Source organism: Chanodichthys erythropterus, chromosome 21 (genome assembly GCF_024489055.1).
Source record: "Chanodichthys erythropterus isolate Z2021 chromosome 21, ASM2448905v1, whole genome shotgun sequence".
Taxonomy (NCBI): Eukaryota; Metazoa; Chordata; class Actinopteri; order Cypriniformes; family Xenocyprididae; genus Chanodichthys; species Chanodichthys erythropterus.
This window is the reverse complement of record NC_090241.1, coordinates 19,081,055-19,096,409: the sequence shown is the minus strand read 5'-3', so window position 1 is coordinate 19,096,409 and position 15,355 is coordinate 19,081,055. Positions and strand designations below refer to the sequence as shown.

The window sequence follows — 15,355 nt, the reverse complement described above, 5'->3', positions numbered from 1 at the left end:
AAAGTTAAACAATGTTAAATGATATTTTATTTTTGGTTTATATCAAAATAAGTACATTGCAACATATTTACAATAATTCCTTATTAATAGTTTGATAAAGAATTGTTTACTCAGTTGTCAAATGAAAGTGAAATAAAAAAAAACTGTACAATATTGCCACAAAAGGCTAATAACGAGTATCAAGTGAATTGGAAATTGGTTTAAAAAAAAATACTGAAGCCACATTACATTGACAATGTATAAACACATTGGCAAATGTACCAATAAAAATTACTTTTAGAGGCCAGTAAACATAGTCAATACTTAAACACTGCAATTCTAGTATTGGAGTGTTTGTGACAAATAGAAGATACAAAGGGTTTACATAGAGGCTACATGACAACATCAGTCTTACACCACAAATAAAAATGGATGAATAACACTTTCTGTGAGAATAAAGAACCATGTGCGATTTGAAATACATACAATCAAAACCGACAAACGTCAGCCTTTTAAAAATGACATTGTTCAACCGCAAGGAATTATTTCAACATTGGTTACAATTAACACTAAAGTTTGTTTTGTTTTGTTTGTTTCTTTATACAAAAAAAGAACAACACGTTGAAATATACCTTTGGCCTTGTAAAAAAGAAAAGAAAAGAATGAATGAAACCCCAAACGTTCAGTGTTTATTTTATGAGTAGTAACAACAGCATTTCTTAAGTGCTTCGTCTCAAGAAACAGTAAAAATGACAAAATCTAGCAAAGCACCATTTCCCCTCAGCCACAGCTGCTTGCATTCAATAAAGGGGCTTGAAATGACAACCAGAGATAAATCCACCAGTAGAAAATGAAACCATAAAGGACTTTAAGTGCATTTTATCTGCCCATTTAAGTGTAAGTGAACTAGACTATGAGGCTCACAGTTTTTTTTAATCATCACTTGCTTAGGAAAACTGTGAAACGATCTGGACCAACACCAAGTGTGCTAATATAAAACAGAGAGTGTGTGTGTACAGTAAATGTACACTGTTGCCATTGTATGTATGTATGTATGTTCATTCGCCCTCCTCTTTGATGCGCTGTTGCTTGTTGCGGCGAGAATCTGGAGCCAGATCAAAGGAGAAATCGGTCCAGTCATCCCGCGGAGGGAAGGAAATGGTCTGACGGAGAGTGAAGCGCACCGCATCGATTACGCGCTCGCCTCTGGCTTCGGTGGAGCCCACGCTGACAGTGGATGTCCCGCTAGAGGTGCGCAAGATGTGGGGAGGTGGAGAAAACTCCATGGTCTGCCGGTACTCCATGATTCCTTTCCAGATGATGTGCTGGAATTCTGTGGGAATCTTCAGCCTGGACAAGTCCTGTGGATGGATATACCACAGAGCTCATGAATACAGCAGCCACTGCTCTGATCTCTCCGTCACCCCAGACATTCAGAATCATAGCATTTACTGCCCTATAGTAACAATTCTAGGCAACGTTATCTTAAACAGGCACCTGACAAATGATTTCGCAAGTCTGAACTGATAGAAAAAGACACTAAGGAGAAAGGCAAATTCCTCACCTCCAAGTTGTAGTTCTCAATCTGGTAGATATTGGTCAGTCCTTGAGCTGTGAAATAGTCCAAACAGGCTGAACAGCCCAGCCTCAACAGGAAGCTGCAATTGTAAGATATTAAGTTTTAATTAAGTAGTACAATAATGCAATTTCCCTTTCACTTGTGTGCCGTTTTAGAGAGACTTACTGCGAATGTATTTGTGTACCTGGAAATACTGTTGTCCATTGGGTAGGGTGGTGGAGGTGTGCAGTGAGAGGAGGGCACCATTTGTAACTGAGGCTGCAGGGGGTTGGTGGGGCTCAGGGCACTCATGTCCGTGTTCATGGGAACAGGGCCGCCCATCATGGGAGGGGTCACTGAAGGGAGGGGAAAGTGTTGAGACTGTAATAAACCTCAGAAAAGGGAAATAAAATGGTAACACTTTACAATAAGGTTCATCAGTTATTGCATTAGGTATCACAGAATAACAACCAAAAATACTTTTACAGCATCATTTCTGCATACACTAACACAATTATGACATTTCAAGGTGTATAAATTAACAAACATGAATTAACTGAACAATGATTCGTTTTAAATACACAACTGCTCAAAAGCTTTGAATCATTAAAATATTTTTCAAGTCTCTTATGCTCAGTATAAACAATATTGTGAAATATTATTACATTTGCAAAGTATATTTAAAAAAATATATTTTCTTTTTTAATATATTTTAAAATGTAATTTATTCCTGTGATGGCAAATCAGAATTTTCTCCAGTGTCACATGATTCTTCAGAAATCATTCTAATATGCTGATGTGGTCAAGAAACATTTTTAATACCAACAGTTTTTGCTGCTTAATATTTTTGTGGAAACCGTGATATGCTACTATACAATTTTTAAATAAATTAATACTTTTATTCAGCAAGGATGCATTAAATTGATCAAAATATTTTATTTCAAATAAATGCTGTTCTTTTGATCTGTTCATCAAAGAATCCTGAAAAATATTGTTTTACACTATTAATAATTGTACTATTTTTTTGATCAAACAAATGCGACCTCTGTGAGCATAAGAGTTATTAAAATATCTTAATGATATCAAACTCTCTCTCTCTCTCTCTCTCTATCATATGTATATAGAGTATTCATTGTTTTTTTTCATGATTTATTCGAACCTTATTGTAAAGTGTTACCAATAAAATAAAAGTATGCAAAATTTCCTTGTCCCCAACCTGCCCGCATTTATTTTAGCCTGTATATATTATACACTATATAAACACCTGAGGGCACCAAATATGCATTAGGTGATTTCAGAAAACATGAAACCTGAGGCACATTTCTCACAGCACATTTCACAATACATATTTATCATGAAAAATTTTGACAGCGCAAGTGTGCTAAAGGGAAGGCAGATTGTCCCACAAAGATCTAGTTCGATTTTAAAAGGAAACTGTCTGTCAAAGTGACATTGAGAACTGAGAATTTTTCAAGCCCAGACAAGACCTCCTTCAGAAAGGGTTTGAAGGCACTTTCTTCATGTAAAATTAACTTCAGAAATTGCTTTATATTGATTATAAGATCTTTTATTAGTCCTAACATATTCTGATACATTTGTAGATAGAATATAAGCATATATTAATTTAACTGATGATTAAATAGGGGCCTTACTGTCAGTTAGTCCTCCAGCCATGCTGGATGGGGTGAGTGTGTTGCGCTGTTGGGGGTTGATGAGCTGACTGACTGATGGCAGCTTGTTCTTGCCGAGGGTGGGTGAGCTGGAACCGAAGGCAGGCTGGGGTGGCAGAGAGCTCCTGAGGGAGAGAGGAAGATACAGATTCTCATACTGTCATTTGATATTTGCCTTAAACTCTAGAGGACGTCCAAACTTCCCATTACTGAACTCTTCGCACAGGCCCATATAGGCATATTACAGAAAAGTGTGCTACCTTGTTGTGATTAAATGTTTTCTATGTTTTCCACTTTGTGGAAGGTCTCTAACATGTTTGTGTTGTTTTGCAATTCTCAGCAAAGATGTATAAACATGTATATTAAAAAAAAACAAACAAACAAAAAAACATTCTGATTTACTAAGTGAAAAGAAATTTAAACAAAAGAAAAAATGGTTAAAAGACTTAATTATTGTTAATTTACGTGACATATGTGTGTAATATGGTCTTATAGTGTTAGGTCACCCAGAAATTTAAATTCTGTCATCTTTTACTGTCCCACATATGATTTTGTGGGAGAGATCAGAGAGAGAGAGAGAGAGAGAGAGGAAAATGAAAATCACTGAAAATCTAAATGGTTTGATTTCCTACATTCTCTAAAATATATTTTCTTCCACAGAAGAATAAAAGTGAGTAAATGATGACAGAATTTTCATTTTTGGGTGATCTAACCCTTTAACTCGCATATGTGGCTTTCTTTGTTCACATGAATGTATAGTAAAAAGTAAAAAAGAAGAATCAAGGAGATAAAGGAGAAGAAAAGAGAATAAAGAGGAAGTGTAGGGATAGGAACACAAAAGCAGAGAAGTTATTTATTGAATAGTAGTAACTGACAAAAGTGCAAGAGCCATTGAGAATACAACAACCATTCATTTCATATGAAACAACAAAAGGATCTGTCGACACTATAGCATTCATTTTTCTTTTCTCTTAACTGCCATGTACATAGCAGGAAATACATTTTTTTAAGAAAATGCACAAATAATCAAGACAAAACACACAAAAAACTGCCCAGCAGTACACTTTACAAAACATGACCAGCATTATCAAAATTCAGTCATCAATAAAGTCTATCCCCCCACATTTATAGACAACTCAATGAGTCCAGCTCCAATAATAAAATGAAGACAGAGGCAAAAACAAAAAGCTATTTAAGATGAACCATCATCAAGAGCTTAAAGAAAAACTATGAGTCCCATAAAAAGGTGTGTGCTTGGTTCCTGGTCAGTTTCGACATTCAGGATTATTTAGAGAGATAGAAAGAAGAAAAACAGATGGAAAGAAGAGAGAGAGAGAGAAAGAGAAAAATAAGGTGGTCAGCTGAGAAGTTGCTATACTGTTTATGTGCAATGGGTTTCTGTGCAATACCAGCAGAACATAAAAAATGCTGAGGCAACAAATCGCCTCAGTCACAAGGGCCCTTTAAGAAACATCAAACACGGAAAATGAAATGTTAAGAAAATTTAGACACTTCAGATTATTGAACAAGTATACTAATGCAACTAAATCTGAGTGTACGTTGAGTGAGTGTAAGCAAATTTAACACACAAACGGATCATTTCAATTGATAAACAAGCGCCACAGTCTAGATAATACACTTTGGAGGGACAAAATCATGCAATGGACTTTCCAAAAATATCTAAAATGACTTCACTTGAGAGCTCACATTTAAAACGAGGTCTTCAGGTGGTAGAAACACAATCCTGTGTTCAACCTATATTTGTGGCATATAAAAAGTCTAGGAGTTACCACAGGTGACACTTCGGAGAAGCACAAGGAGCCCCTTGAGGGGTAGAGGATGAGATGAAGAAGAGATGGAGATAGATGAGCGAAGGATGCTCTGAGGGAGGAGGAATGTGATTCCTATTTTCAGGAAGCACTGAAGCGCCTCTTCTGCTCACCTATTGGGTCCAGAAGCTCAGAGCGCAAACGGGCCCTTAACAGACTGTAGAAAAGAATCAAAGATAGACAGTGAGAAATAGAAAGATAGGAAAATGCAGGCAAATGTGAGGAGAGGAGAGAGAAAAAAGAGGTAGAGGAATAACAAAATGACAGGATAATGAAAAAGATTAAACAATTTTACACAGATATTTCAGTGTATTGTGAAATAAAAGAGCAGGTGATGATGGGTAAATCAAACTGGAATTGCACATAGACCTACAAAAAAATAAAATAAAATAATAGAAAATATAGAAACGGGAAATCATGTAAACTTCTGCATCTACAAATCTTGAAAGCCTCATTCGTTTGAATAAAATGACATTATATGATTTAAAAGTGCTGAAAGATATGTCAAAAAAAAAAAAAAAAAAAAAAAAGCTCATCAAACTATGTTGAAACATCTGATATTAGGATGCATATTTTTTTTCCATCTGCATTTTTCTTGCATTTGCATAATCGTTCCACAAGGTGGCAGTAAGTTGCAACTATGGACGTAATTTCAGTTTTTACACTGTAGAAACAGTAAGAAAGAACAAGGAAATCAACCAAATAAAACGCCCAACCCACTGAATCTGACAGAAGGAACTTTATTTATAACAAAGAAAAAAATATATAGTTAGAAAAACAGAAAGAAGAGAGAAGTAACAGCATGCAGACAAAGCTGAAAATGATCAAACCACATTTGTCCCAGGAAATGTTAAATAAACTACCTATTTAATCAGGACAGGGATGCTTTCGATGTGTACTGCATTAACAGGCTACTCAAATGATAGTTCTGGAGAGTCAAACAATGCGCATTTCACAGCCTGTGTGCTCTTTTCTTGTTCTTGTAAAAAGGGACACTTTAAAACATAATGGCTATTTGGTCATTCTTACCTAGTCATTTAGCTCAGACCAGAGCCTGAAAGTCAAATTAACCCTAAAATCACCAGCATTTCTTTCCCATTTTCTCACACTGACTAAATAGAGCTGTTTATTGTCCTAAAACCCAGTAGAGAATTAGCATTTTTAAGCCATGTGTTCCCTCTGGAATATCTATGGGTTTTTAGTGTTATTTATTTAAAAGTAAATGTGGTCTGTGGTTAATATTACTAAAGGATTTTGACATTTTATTCTACAATATTAATAATGACTAAAATTGCCCCCAAAAAAACAAAACAACAAAAATATATATATATGAGATTATGCAACTAAATCTTTATTTTACTCATAATTAAAAAAGGTTATTCTGAAAACCCATTAGAACTTCCCTAGGGAATCCATGGCGAATCCAGTTGACCTACAAAATGACTGAACAGCTCAGTTGGGTGTGGATGGTTTAAACGGCCTTAAGGAAATTTACAGGAAGGAAAACATTGACATTTAAATTCTCATTGCCAGACATCAGTTGGTTTCTTAATAAGAGAAGCTGATAAAATCATATATTACTGAAGGTCTCTCCCTCCCCCTCTGTTGAGCACTATTACAGCAGATACAGAATATGTTTCCGAAGAAACTATGCTTAAGGTTAAGAGCAGGCCAAATTTGCATTTACCATGAAGACCAATAAAAATTTGCCTCCAGACCATAAACTTGTTTGACTCAGACGCAGTTCTATGGTAATCTTTACATCACAAAGTGAAAAGAAAAAAAAAAACTAAATAAATCAGAGCAAGGTACACCCTTAATGAGAAGCCATACAGAATGCAAAACATAGCTAATATGGTGTGAATTATGTGACCAGGGTCAAACAGCAGGGTTTGATTAAGGGCTAATCTTTTAACAACATCATCAATGATGCACAACACAAATCTCATGCAGATGCAATCCAAACGCATACATTCATGCTGTAACCAAGATTATATTATCATTGTGAGAAAATTATATTGCCATGTTAAGTTCCAGTGTTTGCACTCTAGGAGGTGGAAATTAATGGCTGATCAAACAAACCAAGAATTGAAATTGCAAAGTCAGTTCACAGTCAGTTAATGAGCAATCACAATTAAACACATAAGCGTTGAAAGCAAGCAGGTTGATCAAGTTATTAAAACACTGCCACAAATATCAATTTGTGGGTGGACCTTGCCTAGTCACATTCTAAAAAAAATGAAGAGCTGTGGATCAGTTCCCCATATAATTGTTTTCCCTCAATTTTCCAATGAGGCAGAATCTCCCTCATTTTTATTAGGGAATTTTTCTGCATGTGTAAGGTACTCACTGTTTCTGCAGTAGGTTCTGCTGTTGCTGTCTGTATGACTCAATAGTGTGCTGAGGGAGGAACTGCATGAGTTCCAAAGACTCTTTGATTTTCACCAAAATCTCATAGATTTCACGGCCTTTAATCTGAAGCACAGAGAGGGAGAGAGGAGTGGTTAGTCTGGATTTCAGACTCTTACATTATTTTTATCTTTATTATTTATTATCTTTTCAGTATCAAATATTTCTGTAACACTTTTTATGAAGTATGAATGTAACAAGTTTTAATGCACTGTAAAGGTATTCATAATTTATTCATCTATATTAATGTTCATTTATGAATACACTATTGTTCATATGCAATTTGAATTAAAAAAAAATACTAGTAGTCTACATAAAATGTTATAGAATGTGTAGAAAAGATCAGTAACCTAGATTAATAAATGCTGTAAAATTATTATTAATTGTTAGTTGATTGGTAGTTTACCTAAATCAACAAATGTTAACAAATTATGAATTATATTTTCATAAATGATTGTTAATTGTTCTCATAATAGTTATAATACATTTTCACAGTTTAAAAGTAGCACATTAAAAGATAGCATAATGTAACGTGTAGTTTGGTGTTTTTAATAAACCTAAGACTTGTATTTTATTTCAAATTAATAACTTAAAATCTGATGCTCGAATACTGCAGACAAAGTAGTGATACTCACAGGCAGACAAAACACTTCCTCATCGGTGGATCTTCGCTTCTTGATGGAGGGGTGCTGAGACAGGTGAGAGGCCTGGCGGAAAACTGTGGAAGACAGAGATAGAGGAAGTGAAACAGCTGCAAGAGAAGATCTGCAAGCACAAGATGCAGAGCTAAAAGCAAGGACAGAAGGAAAAGTTGTTATGTTTATGTGTGTGTGTTCAAGAGGACATGCAGTATCTACAGAGGTGAGAGGACTACTTAGGAAGAAACATGCAATGTATTTGTGTTAGATAAAGCCCAGTCACCAGCCCCCAGCACTACTTACGGCGTTTCGTACCCTCACTGCTCTTTGTGCCATCGCTGACATGCTGTTTGCGGATGCTGTCCTCATCAGCTTTGCGATCGCGTCCAGGACAGGCGCAGATACGAGCTTCAAAACACCGTCGGCCCAAAACCTGACCACTGAAGAGAACAATTAAGAAATGAATGCACGTTTCTATATTTCCTTTCACACAAATAAGGAATATTTTATTCAGTACAATCCAGTATGTTTTACAAATGGTCTTACTCTCTGGTTTCCAAAGTGACGATGATAAGAATAGGCCGTCTGTTCATTCCACCAACACAGCTGGAGTTACACATGAAATTGTAAAGGATGGTTGTGAACTCTGTGCCCACCTGTTAATAGGGAACGACCGTGTCATACACCACACTATTGTTCATTTCTGTAGAGCTGTTATGTTGTTTTAAATTAACATCTGTTAGCAATGATTTGAGGTGTGCAGGGTATGTAGGGAGAGCCAGGTTGACTGTGCTGTGTGTGTGTGTGCGCGTGTATGTGTGTTCTTGTATACATGGTTTATGAGGTGTCTTTGTAAACCAAATGGCTTTAAAAAAACATACTAAACTGTTTTTTTTGAAATTCAAAAAAAAATCAGTTTTCTGTGATGGGTAGGTTTAGGAGTAGGGGTAGTGTAGGGGGATAAAATGTATAGTTTGTACAGTATAAAAACCATTACATCTATGGAGAGTCCCCGTAAACCATATATACAAGTACGTGTGTGTGTGTGCGTTATGTGTGATAAGTGTTCACCTGAGGGGGCTCGTAAGGCACAAGCACACTCTGACGCCCAGTAATGGAATCTTCCACGTATTGAGCATGGCTGTTCCCCTCAACCCTAATCAGGTGACTGGGTGGGGCTATTTGACCTATTGAACACAAAAGTCAGTCGATTATATCATCAAGCTGAAGATTAAAAGCACATTTTATCACATTTCTAGAGTACAAACTTAGAAGACTAACATACCGTCATTGAACTCTCGGCTCAGTTCATGGTTCGGGCATCGTTTGACCACCTCAGTAACATGCTCCGCTTTCTTATAGACAGGCATGGCCCGTATGACTGCACCCTGAGGTGGGTTAGTAAGGACCTTGATTTGAATAGGACAGGTTTTGGCAATCTGACAGTATAGCTTCTTCAGCTCTGTGGAGTACTAAAGAAAACACAGAAGAGTTTGGTTAGTAACTGTCATAAAAAACATCCAAATGTTACTTTATGTAATCTGTAGTATTGCACTACTATTTTAACAATATAAGTACATTTTAATCAGTATCACTAAAATGTTTGCTTTCTTAGAGAGCTATTGTAAAATGTTAATGTAAAAAAAGTCTCTCATAAACAGCCAATGCAGAGATAAAACAGCTGCAGTTTGGCAACACTTTAGTGGAATAAGCGCCACATAACCGTCTTTAAAGAGAAGAGCAGCTGCCATTAGGCGCGGGACTTCTGGTTCTGTCCTACAGCTGTCATGGGTTAAGATATACCTGTGTTTAAGCACACAAAGAACACTGCTTTCCAAAACACCTGAAGCATGATTTATCTATGAAGATGTCAGGACACATTTTGTTGCAGAAATCTGATGTAAAAATGATTACCCTGATAATATTTCTGGTGCTGATCAATGAAAAGCTTTATCTTAAGCTTCAGTTACTTTAATAGGCCTCATTCATAAAATATGAGCAAAACAAATGTGCAATTAAATAGCATTCCAGAAGTTTAGGTGTGAATTATAATCATCAAGCTGAAGATTAAAAGCACATTTTATCACATTTCTAGAGTACAAACTTAGAAGACTAACATACCGTCATTGAACTCTCGGCTCAGTAACCAATAACCAATAATGTTTTTGGTTATTTTAGCTTGTTTGTCATATTTTAAACATTTTAAATCATGTTGAGGACCTCTTGGATTTCTGAGACCCCCTAGTAGAGAACCAATGGTCTTATTCATTAATAAAATGTTGATTTGATTGACAATTTATGCAATTAATACCATTATGCAAGAATGGCTTTTTACACAAAAGCTAACTCAGCTGTTTATAGTTTCTAAATTTATGAAAATCAACATTTAACTGATCATATCATTATTAAATAGAAATCTTATGAAGTAATCACAACTGTATTTCCCAACATCCTCTTCATCATTGATGACAGCTTGATGTTCAGGGTGTCACTGACCACAAAAATCACAATTGCATCACACAGTGTGCTTGAATCATCCTCATCACCACAGGCTAACACTCAGGTGTTACTCATACTTACAGCATCAGCAAGTGTTTAAGATACTGTCTTACCGCACACAATAGGTCAGAAAGAAAGATAGACACTCACATAGCATGACCGCTAACATTGTGACAACTGCAAATCACCACTCAGCCACCATCAATGTTGCAAAACCTAATGGTATGTCATAGATTTTGTATTGTGGGTAATAACGGCTGGTTGCACATCACTTCTTTTTCAAGAATAATAGCACAGACCATAATTTTCTTTGCAGCTTTGAAATGAATTCTTGTGCTGAAAGCAGCGTATCAAGTACATGGAAAATCACTGAAGAAAACTTTCCTGTCAAGTTCATTTGAAAAGGTAAGAAAGATATAAAAGCGATGTGAACATTGCCCGGGGCTGTTCTGAAGAACAATGCCACATTAAATTCCATCTCTATTAACTTTTGATATGAAGTGTTCCAGTGAGAGGAGCCCATCCCAACACCTGCTTTTGAGCTTTCAGAGTATTACACAATCTTGACAAGAACACACACACACACATAGGCCATTTCCTGAAGGAATTGGTAGAACAATTTGGATGATGTAAAAAAAAAAAAAAAAAAAAAAAAAAATACCAATAAAAAGAAAAGAAAATAATAATGCATGAAGAATTTACCTCCCCATACAGTCTATGATTTTACTGATACAATAAGTCCATAGTGTAGTATATAAGATACTAAGGTTCAATGTGTTGACATCAGTTAACGCATCTGGTATTATGAAATTTTAACAGCATTTACTAATCTAGAATAATGCAAATTATTTAACAGGTTTAATAAACAATTTCATTTAGAAATGTTACAAAAATATTATGAATGAACAATAGTATATTAGCATTATAAACTGTTTAACCATGTTTAATATTTTAAAAACAAAATAACAGATTAATAAATTGCATTGTTAATTCTTTATTATAATTTATAGTATGCTGTACAAAAAAAAAAAAACATTGTTAGTTTATGACTATTGCATTAACTGTTAACAAACTGCACTTTTTGTATACATTTTATATCAGCTACACTGAAAATAGGTCTGTACAGTCCATATTTTCGGCTCCCTGACTTGTCATATCACTTGCATTAGCTGATGATGTCTCCATCAGAAAATCAACAGCATATAGCACCCTACACATCATCTGCACTCTCAGAACTGACCTGACCCATTTTAGCTCTGACTAAATTAGCGCCAGGGTGCTTTCACCAAGGGATGATGGAGGTGTTTTGTGCGTGAACTGAACACACTTTTTGAAAGGTGTTCTATTAAAAAAAAGATAAATAACTGTAATTGCTCTTCTGCTCCCAACTTGATATGCCCTATACGCTCCTGTCATTCAGTTAAATGAGGTGAGTGACAGAAGGGGAGAGGGAAGATCCTCTAGGACCAAAGAGAGAGTTGTAAACATGAATGCCAAAGGGTCAGTCACATAGAGGCCCAGCAAAAAAGCCAGAGACAGATATAAATGACAGAAGCTTGACATACTGACAACAAACACCATAAACTTCAACCTACAAATCTTACCACACAAACAAAGCAGTTGATATACCAATTCTAGCCCTAAAGCAACCAATTTTGAGAATGCAAATATAAGTGGAGGCTCCCGTGTTTGCTTAGGGCCAAATGAGACGCTTCTGACAGGGAAAACACAAAACACGCACACATACATAAAGGGTGGGGCCACATGGTGATCTGATGAATTGGAGGCATTGGCTGTTTTACAGGGAGGGGCACAGTGGTGTTAACGTGTAATTATGTTTCAGTCATGGGCTACAATGGGAATTATACAGCTTGGGAATGTAACAATTGATTGAACAGAAAAGGAGCTTAGTAACATTTTACAAAAAGGATCAAATTGTCAACATTATGCATTAGGTATAATGAACTAATTAATAATAATAATGAATTAATCATTTTTAAAATGCATTTATAGGTTAATGATAATTTATAAATATACTATTGTGTATTGTTCATACAATTTATGTTAAATATATTCATTGTTGAAATATATTACAGTGTTATTTCATTGTTTTCAATATGCTAGTATTTTTAAATATTTCTATTTACCCTTAATTTACTTAAGTTTACGTTGAAGTACGAAAATGGCTAAAACTGAAATTATTTCAAGGCATCATTTATACATTTCATTTAAGTTTTTTTTATTATTATTTTAAGTTTTGCATCTAATATTGATATATTATTTGATTTCAGAAAATTATTTTTAATAGTTTTATTTTTAGTTTATAACACTGATGTGGTAAAAGTGCATTGTTGCTAGTTCATGACCCCCCTAACGAATTTACAAATGTTAACAAACTGAACTTTATTGTTAAGGTTTACCCAGAATTCTACACTACAGTTTGGTGAACAAAAAGGGATGGTAGTGGGACTTTTAAAGTGATCATTTAATTCTTGCAGACCACTTCTAAAGTTTATCAGCTGACAATCAGCCTACACGGTAAAAAAAAAAATAATTTTCATGATTCGTTATCACAACATTTTTTTTTTTTTTTTTGTCAAATCAACTTAGATGACTTCTAACATCAGACTTCTGTTGATTAAATCAATCGCCTTCATTGTATGAACTCAAAATTTTTATTTCAATGAACTCAAAAGTTCCCTTTTAAGGCAACCAGTTAACTTACTTTTTTAAGTTTAACCAACAACTCTTTTTTACAGTTTAAAGGAAATCGGAATCGGCTGTTTTAAGCATGACTAATGCAGCATCATATAAGGTTTGTATAGTTCCTTTAATTGTCCTGCAGTCTTTAATGTAAAATTATGTAAAATTGTTAATTACTGAATTATAAAGTAAAAAATGATAATATGGTCCAAATGTTTCTTGATTCATTTTCTAAGTCTTTGAAATTTATTATATGTGCACTAAATCAGTCAAAAGATTTTTACATATAAAGAGATTTATGTGCACACACAATAAAACCGCAATCACACATACAACAAACGCACACACATACAGTGCTGTACATGCTGTGACAAGTTTGCAGCTGTAGTGTGTGTGTTTGAGCAGAGCAGAGCTGCGGGCTAAGGCTGTATTCATGTCTCAGCATGGCGAGGCGGGTTGGCCCAATGCTCTGGCGCCTCTGGTCTTGTCCCACCTCATACCTGACATGTACCATCACGCCTGTTGCTTCTCCCAAAACCTGTTTCATTATGAAAGAAATACATTTTTTTTTTTTTTTTATCCCTTTGGCACAGTGGGGAAAAGTGTTCATAAAAACACCTGTTAGGTGAGTTTGGAAAGCAGAACTTTTGCACCCCCTACACTGAAATCCTAATTATACAGAGGAAAATGCAAACGTTCAAAGGCAAATTTCACAGGACATTGCTCATTATATGTGCTTGATATATTTCATGCTAGAAATGTTGAGGGCAAACTAGAGTTAAAACTGCTCTTTACACTAGAATACATGGGAAACAACTGTTTGCTGCGTTGCACGTTTGCACCACTTGGTGAGCAGGAGGGATGCAGCCACGGTTTTGATTAGCAAATCAAAAGTCATGATGTTGCTGTAAATGCTTGAAAACTTTGCATGGTGTTTATGCATATTTACTTAAAAGGTTTGATTTTCACTTTTGAACCAGTTGGTGTACAAAAGGATGAAGCCATAGTAATATATCAACATTTAAATGCAATTGGTTTTCAAACCTAAACCAGTAACTCTGTTCTTAGTGCATTTGGAAGGAGATCGTTCTGCAAACTACCCTCATCAGATTCATACTTTGAGTGATGTAAACAAATGCCCCCATGCTTCCTGGCACTAGTTAATGCCCTGTGATTAAATTATATGCTTTGGAAATGTGATCTTTCCCAGAAAATGTGTGACAAGCTTTGGTGTAATTATGCTGGATTTCCCCTCGTTTTGCTCAATGGTCCCCCTGAATGCTGCCAAATTCTTTCCTCACAGCTACCTTTATTCCTTCTTTTGCTGAAAATGAAGGTGTTTGCAGTTCTGTTCTCATTCAATTATGCTCTGAAGGTGTCACACAAAAGGTGGGCTTTAAGGTCACCTCTAATAAGTAGATGCCAGGTCTTTTCAGAGAGCACCATTGTATCTCAACTGCATGAGAAGATGGAGATTATGATCGTGCAAGTGAGCTAAAGCAGACGCTTTGGCTATACTGGTGCTGACAGACTGATCTCCTCTTTGACTCAGTCCAGTTCTACCTCATGCATGGTCTTTAAAAGCACAGGTAATCTTTCATTGTTCAAAAACATAGAACAACAAATCTCCAAACAGAACCTGTCAGAGAAGTGGCCTTTTCCAGATATGTCTTTCTTAGAAATCATTTCCCTATCATAAAAATCTTTTCAACCTCAGATTTTTTTTTTAAATTAACCTCTCCCTCCTTTTCTTTCTTCTTCCTCTGCTTGCTCTAGGTTTTAGGGCTTTACGTGGCAATGTCAGACGAGTCTCGACAAGCTCGTTGACACAAACAAGTCTCAGCTCCATCTCACGAGGCGTGGGACGGGCCTGCAGATGTTCCATGAACAAGTCGCATCTTGCCACCTTTCGCTGGAACACTCGTCTCTTTGAACGCTTCTGTCCTCCCCCAACTTCTATCCTTGTTCTCATCTCCTTGTCCTGCGGCACTATGAGATACGCAGTCGAAAAGCTTTACTCATTGAGCAGGGAACAGCCCCTTTGGCACTGCAGGGTTCAGGAGGAAGGCA

The 15,355-nt window shown here is 35.9% G+C and overlaps 1 protein-coding gene across 10 annotated transcripts in view; it reads right to left on the bottom strand.

Moving 5' to 3' along the window:
• Positions 1–70: 70 nt before the first annotated feature.
• The window catches only part of tp63 (tumor protein p63), a 42,305-nt gene continuing 27,020 nt past the window's right edge, over positions 71–15,355 (bottom strand). For 3 of the 10 annotated variants that reach the window (XM_067374887.1, XM_067374891.1, XM_067374892.1), the window contains exons 3-12: positions 9,369–9,555; positions 9,155–9,270; positions 8,630–8,739; positions 8,387–8,523; positions 8,081–8,163; positions 7,387–7,511; positions 3,190–3,332; positions 1,743–1,929; positions 1,544–1,637; positions 71–1,340 (exon numbers count right to left, since the gene is read on the bottom strand). In XM_067374887.1, the coding sequence (XP_067230988.1) occupies positions 1,038–1,340; positions 1,544–1,637; positions 1,743–1,929; positions 3,190–3,332; positions 7,387–7,511; positions 8,081–8,163; positions 8,387–8,523; positions 8,630–8,739; positions 9,155–9,270; positions 9,369–9,555 (1,485 nt within the window). In that variant the 3' untranslated portion in view covers positions 71–1,037. Of the gene's footprint in view, positions 1,341–1,543; positions 1,638–1,742; positions 1,930–3,189; positions 3,333–5,074; positions 5,194–7,386; positions 7,512–8,080; positions 8,164–8,386; positions 8,524–8,629; positions 8,740–9,154; positions 9,271–9,368; positions 9,556–15,355 lie in introns of those variants that run through there. The other 7 variants (XM_067374897.1, XM_067374894.1, XM_067374889.1 and 4 more) reach the window with 4 other exon arrangements.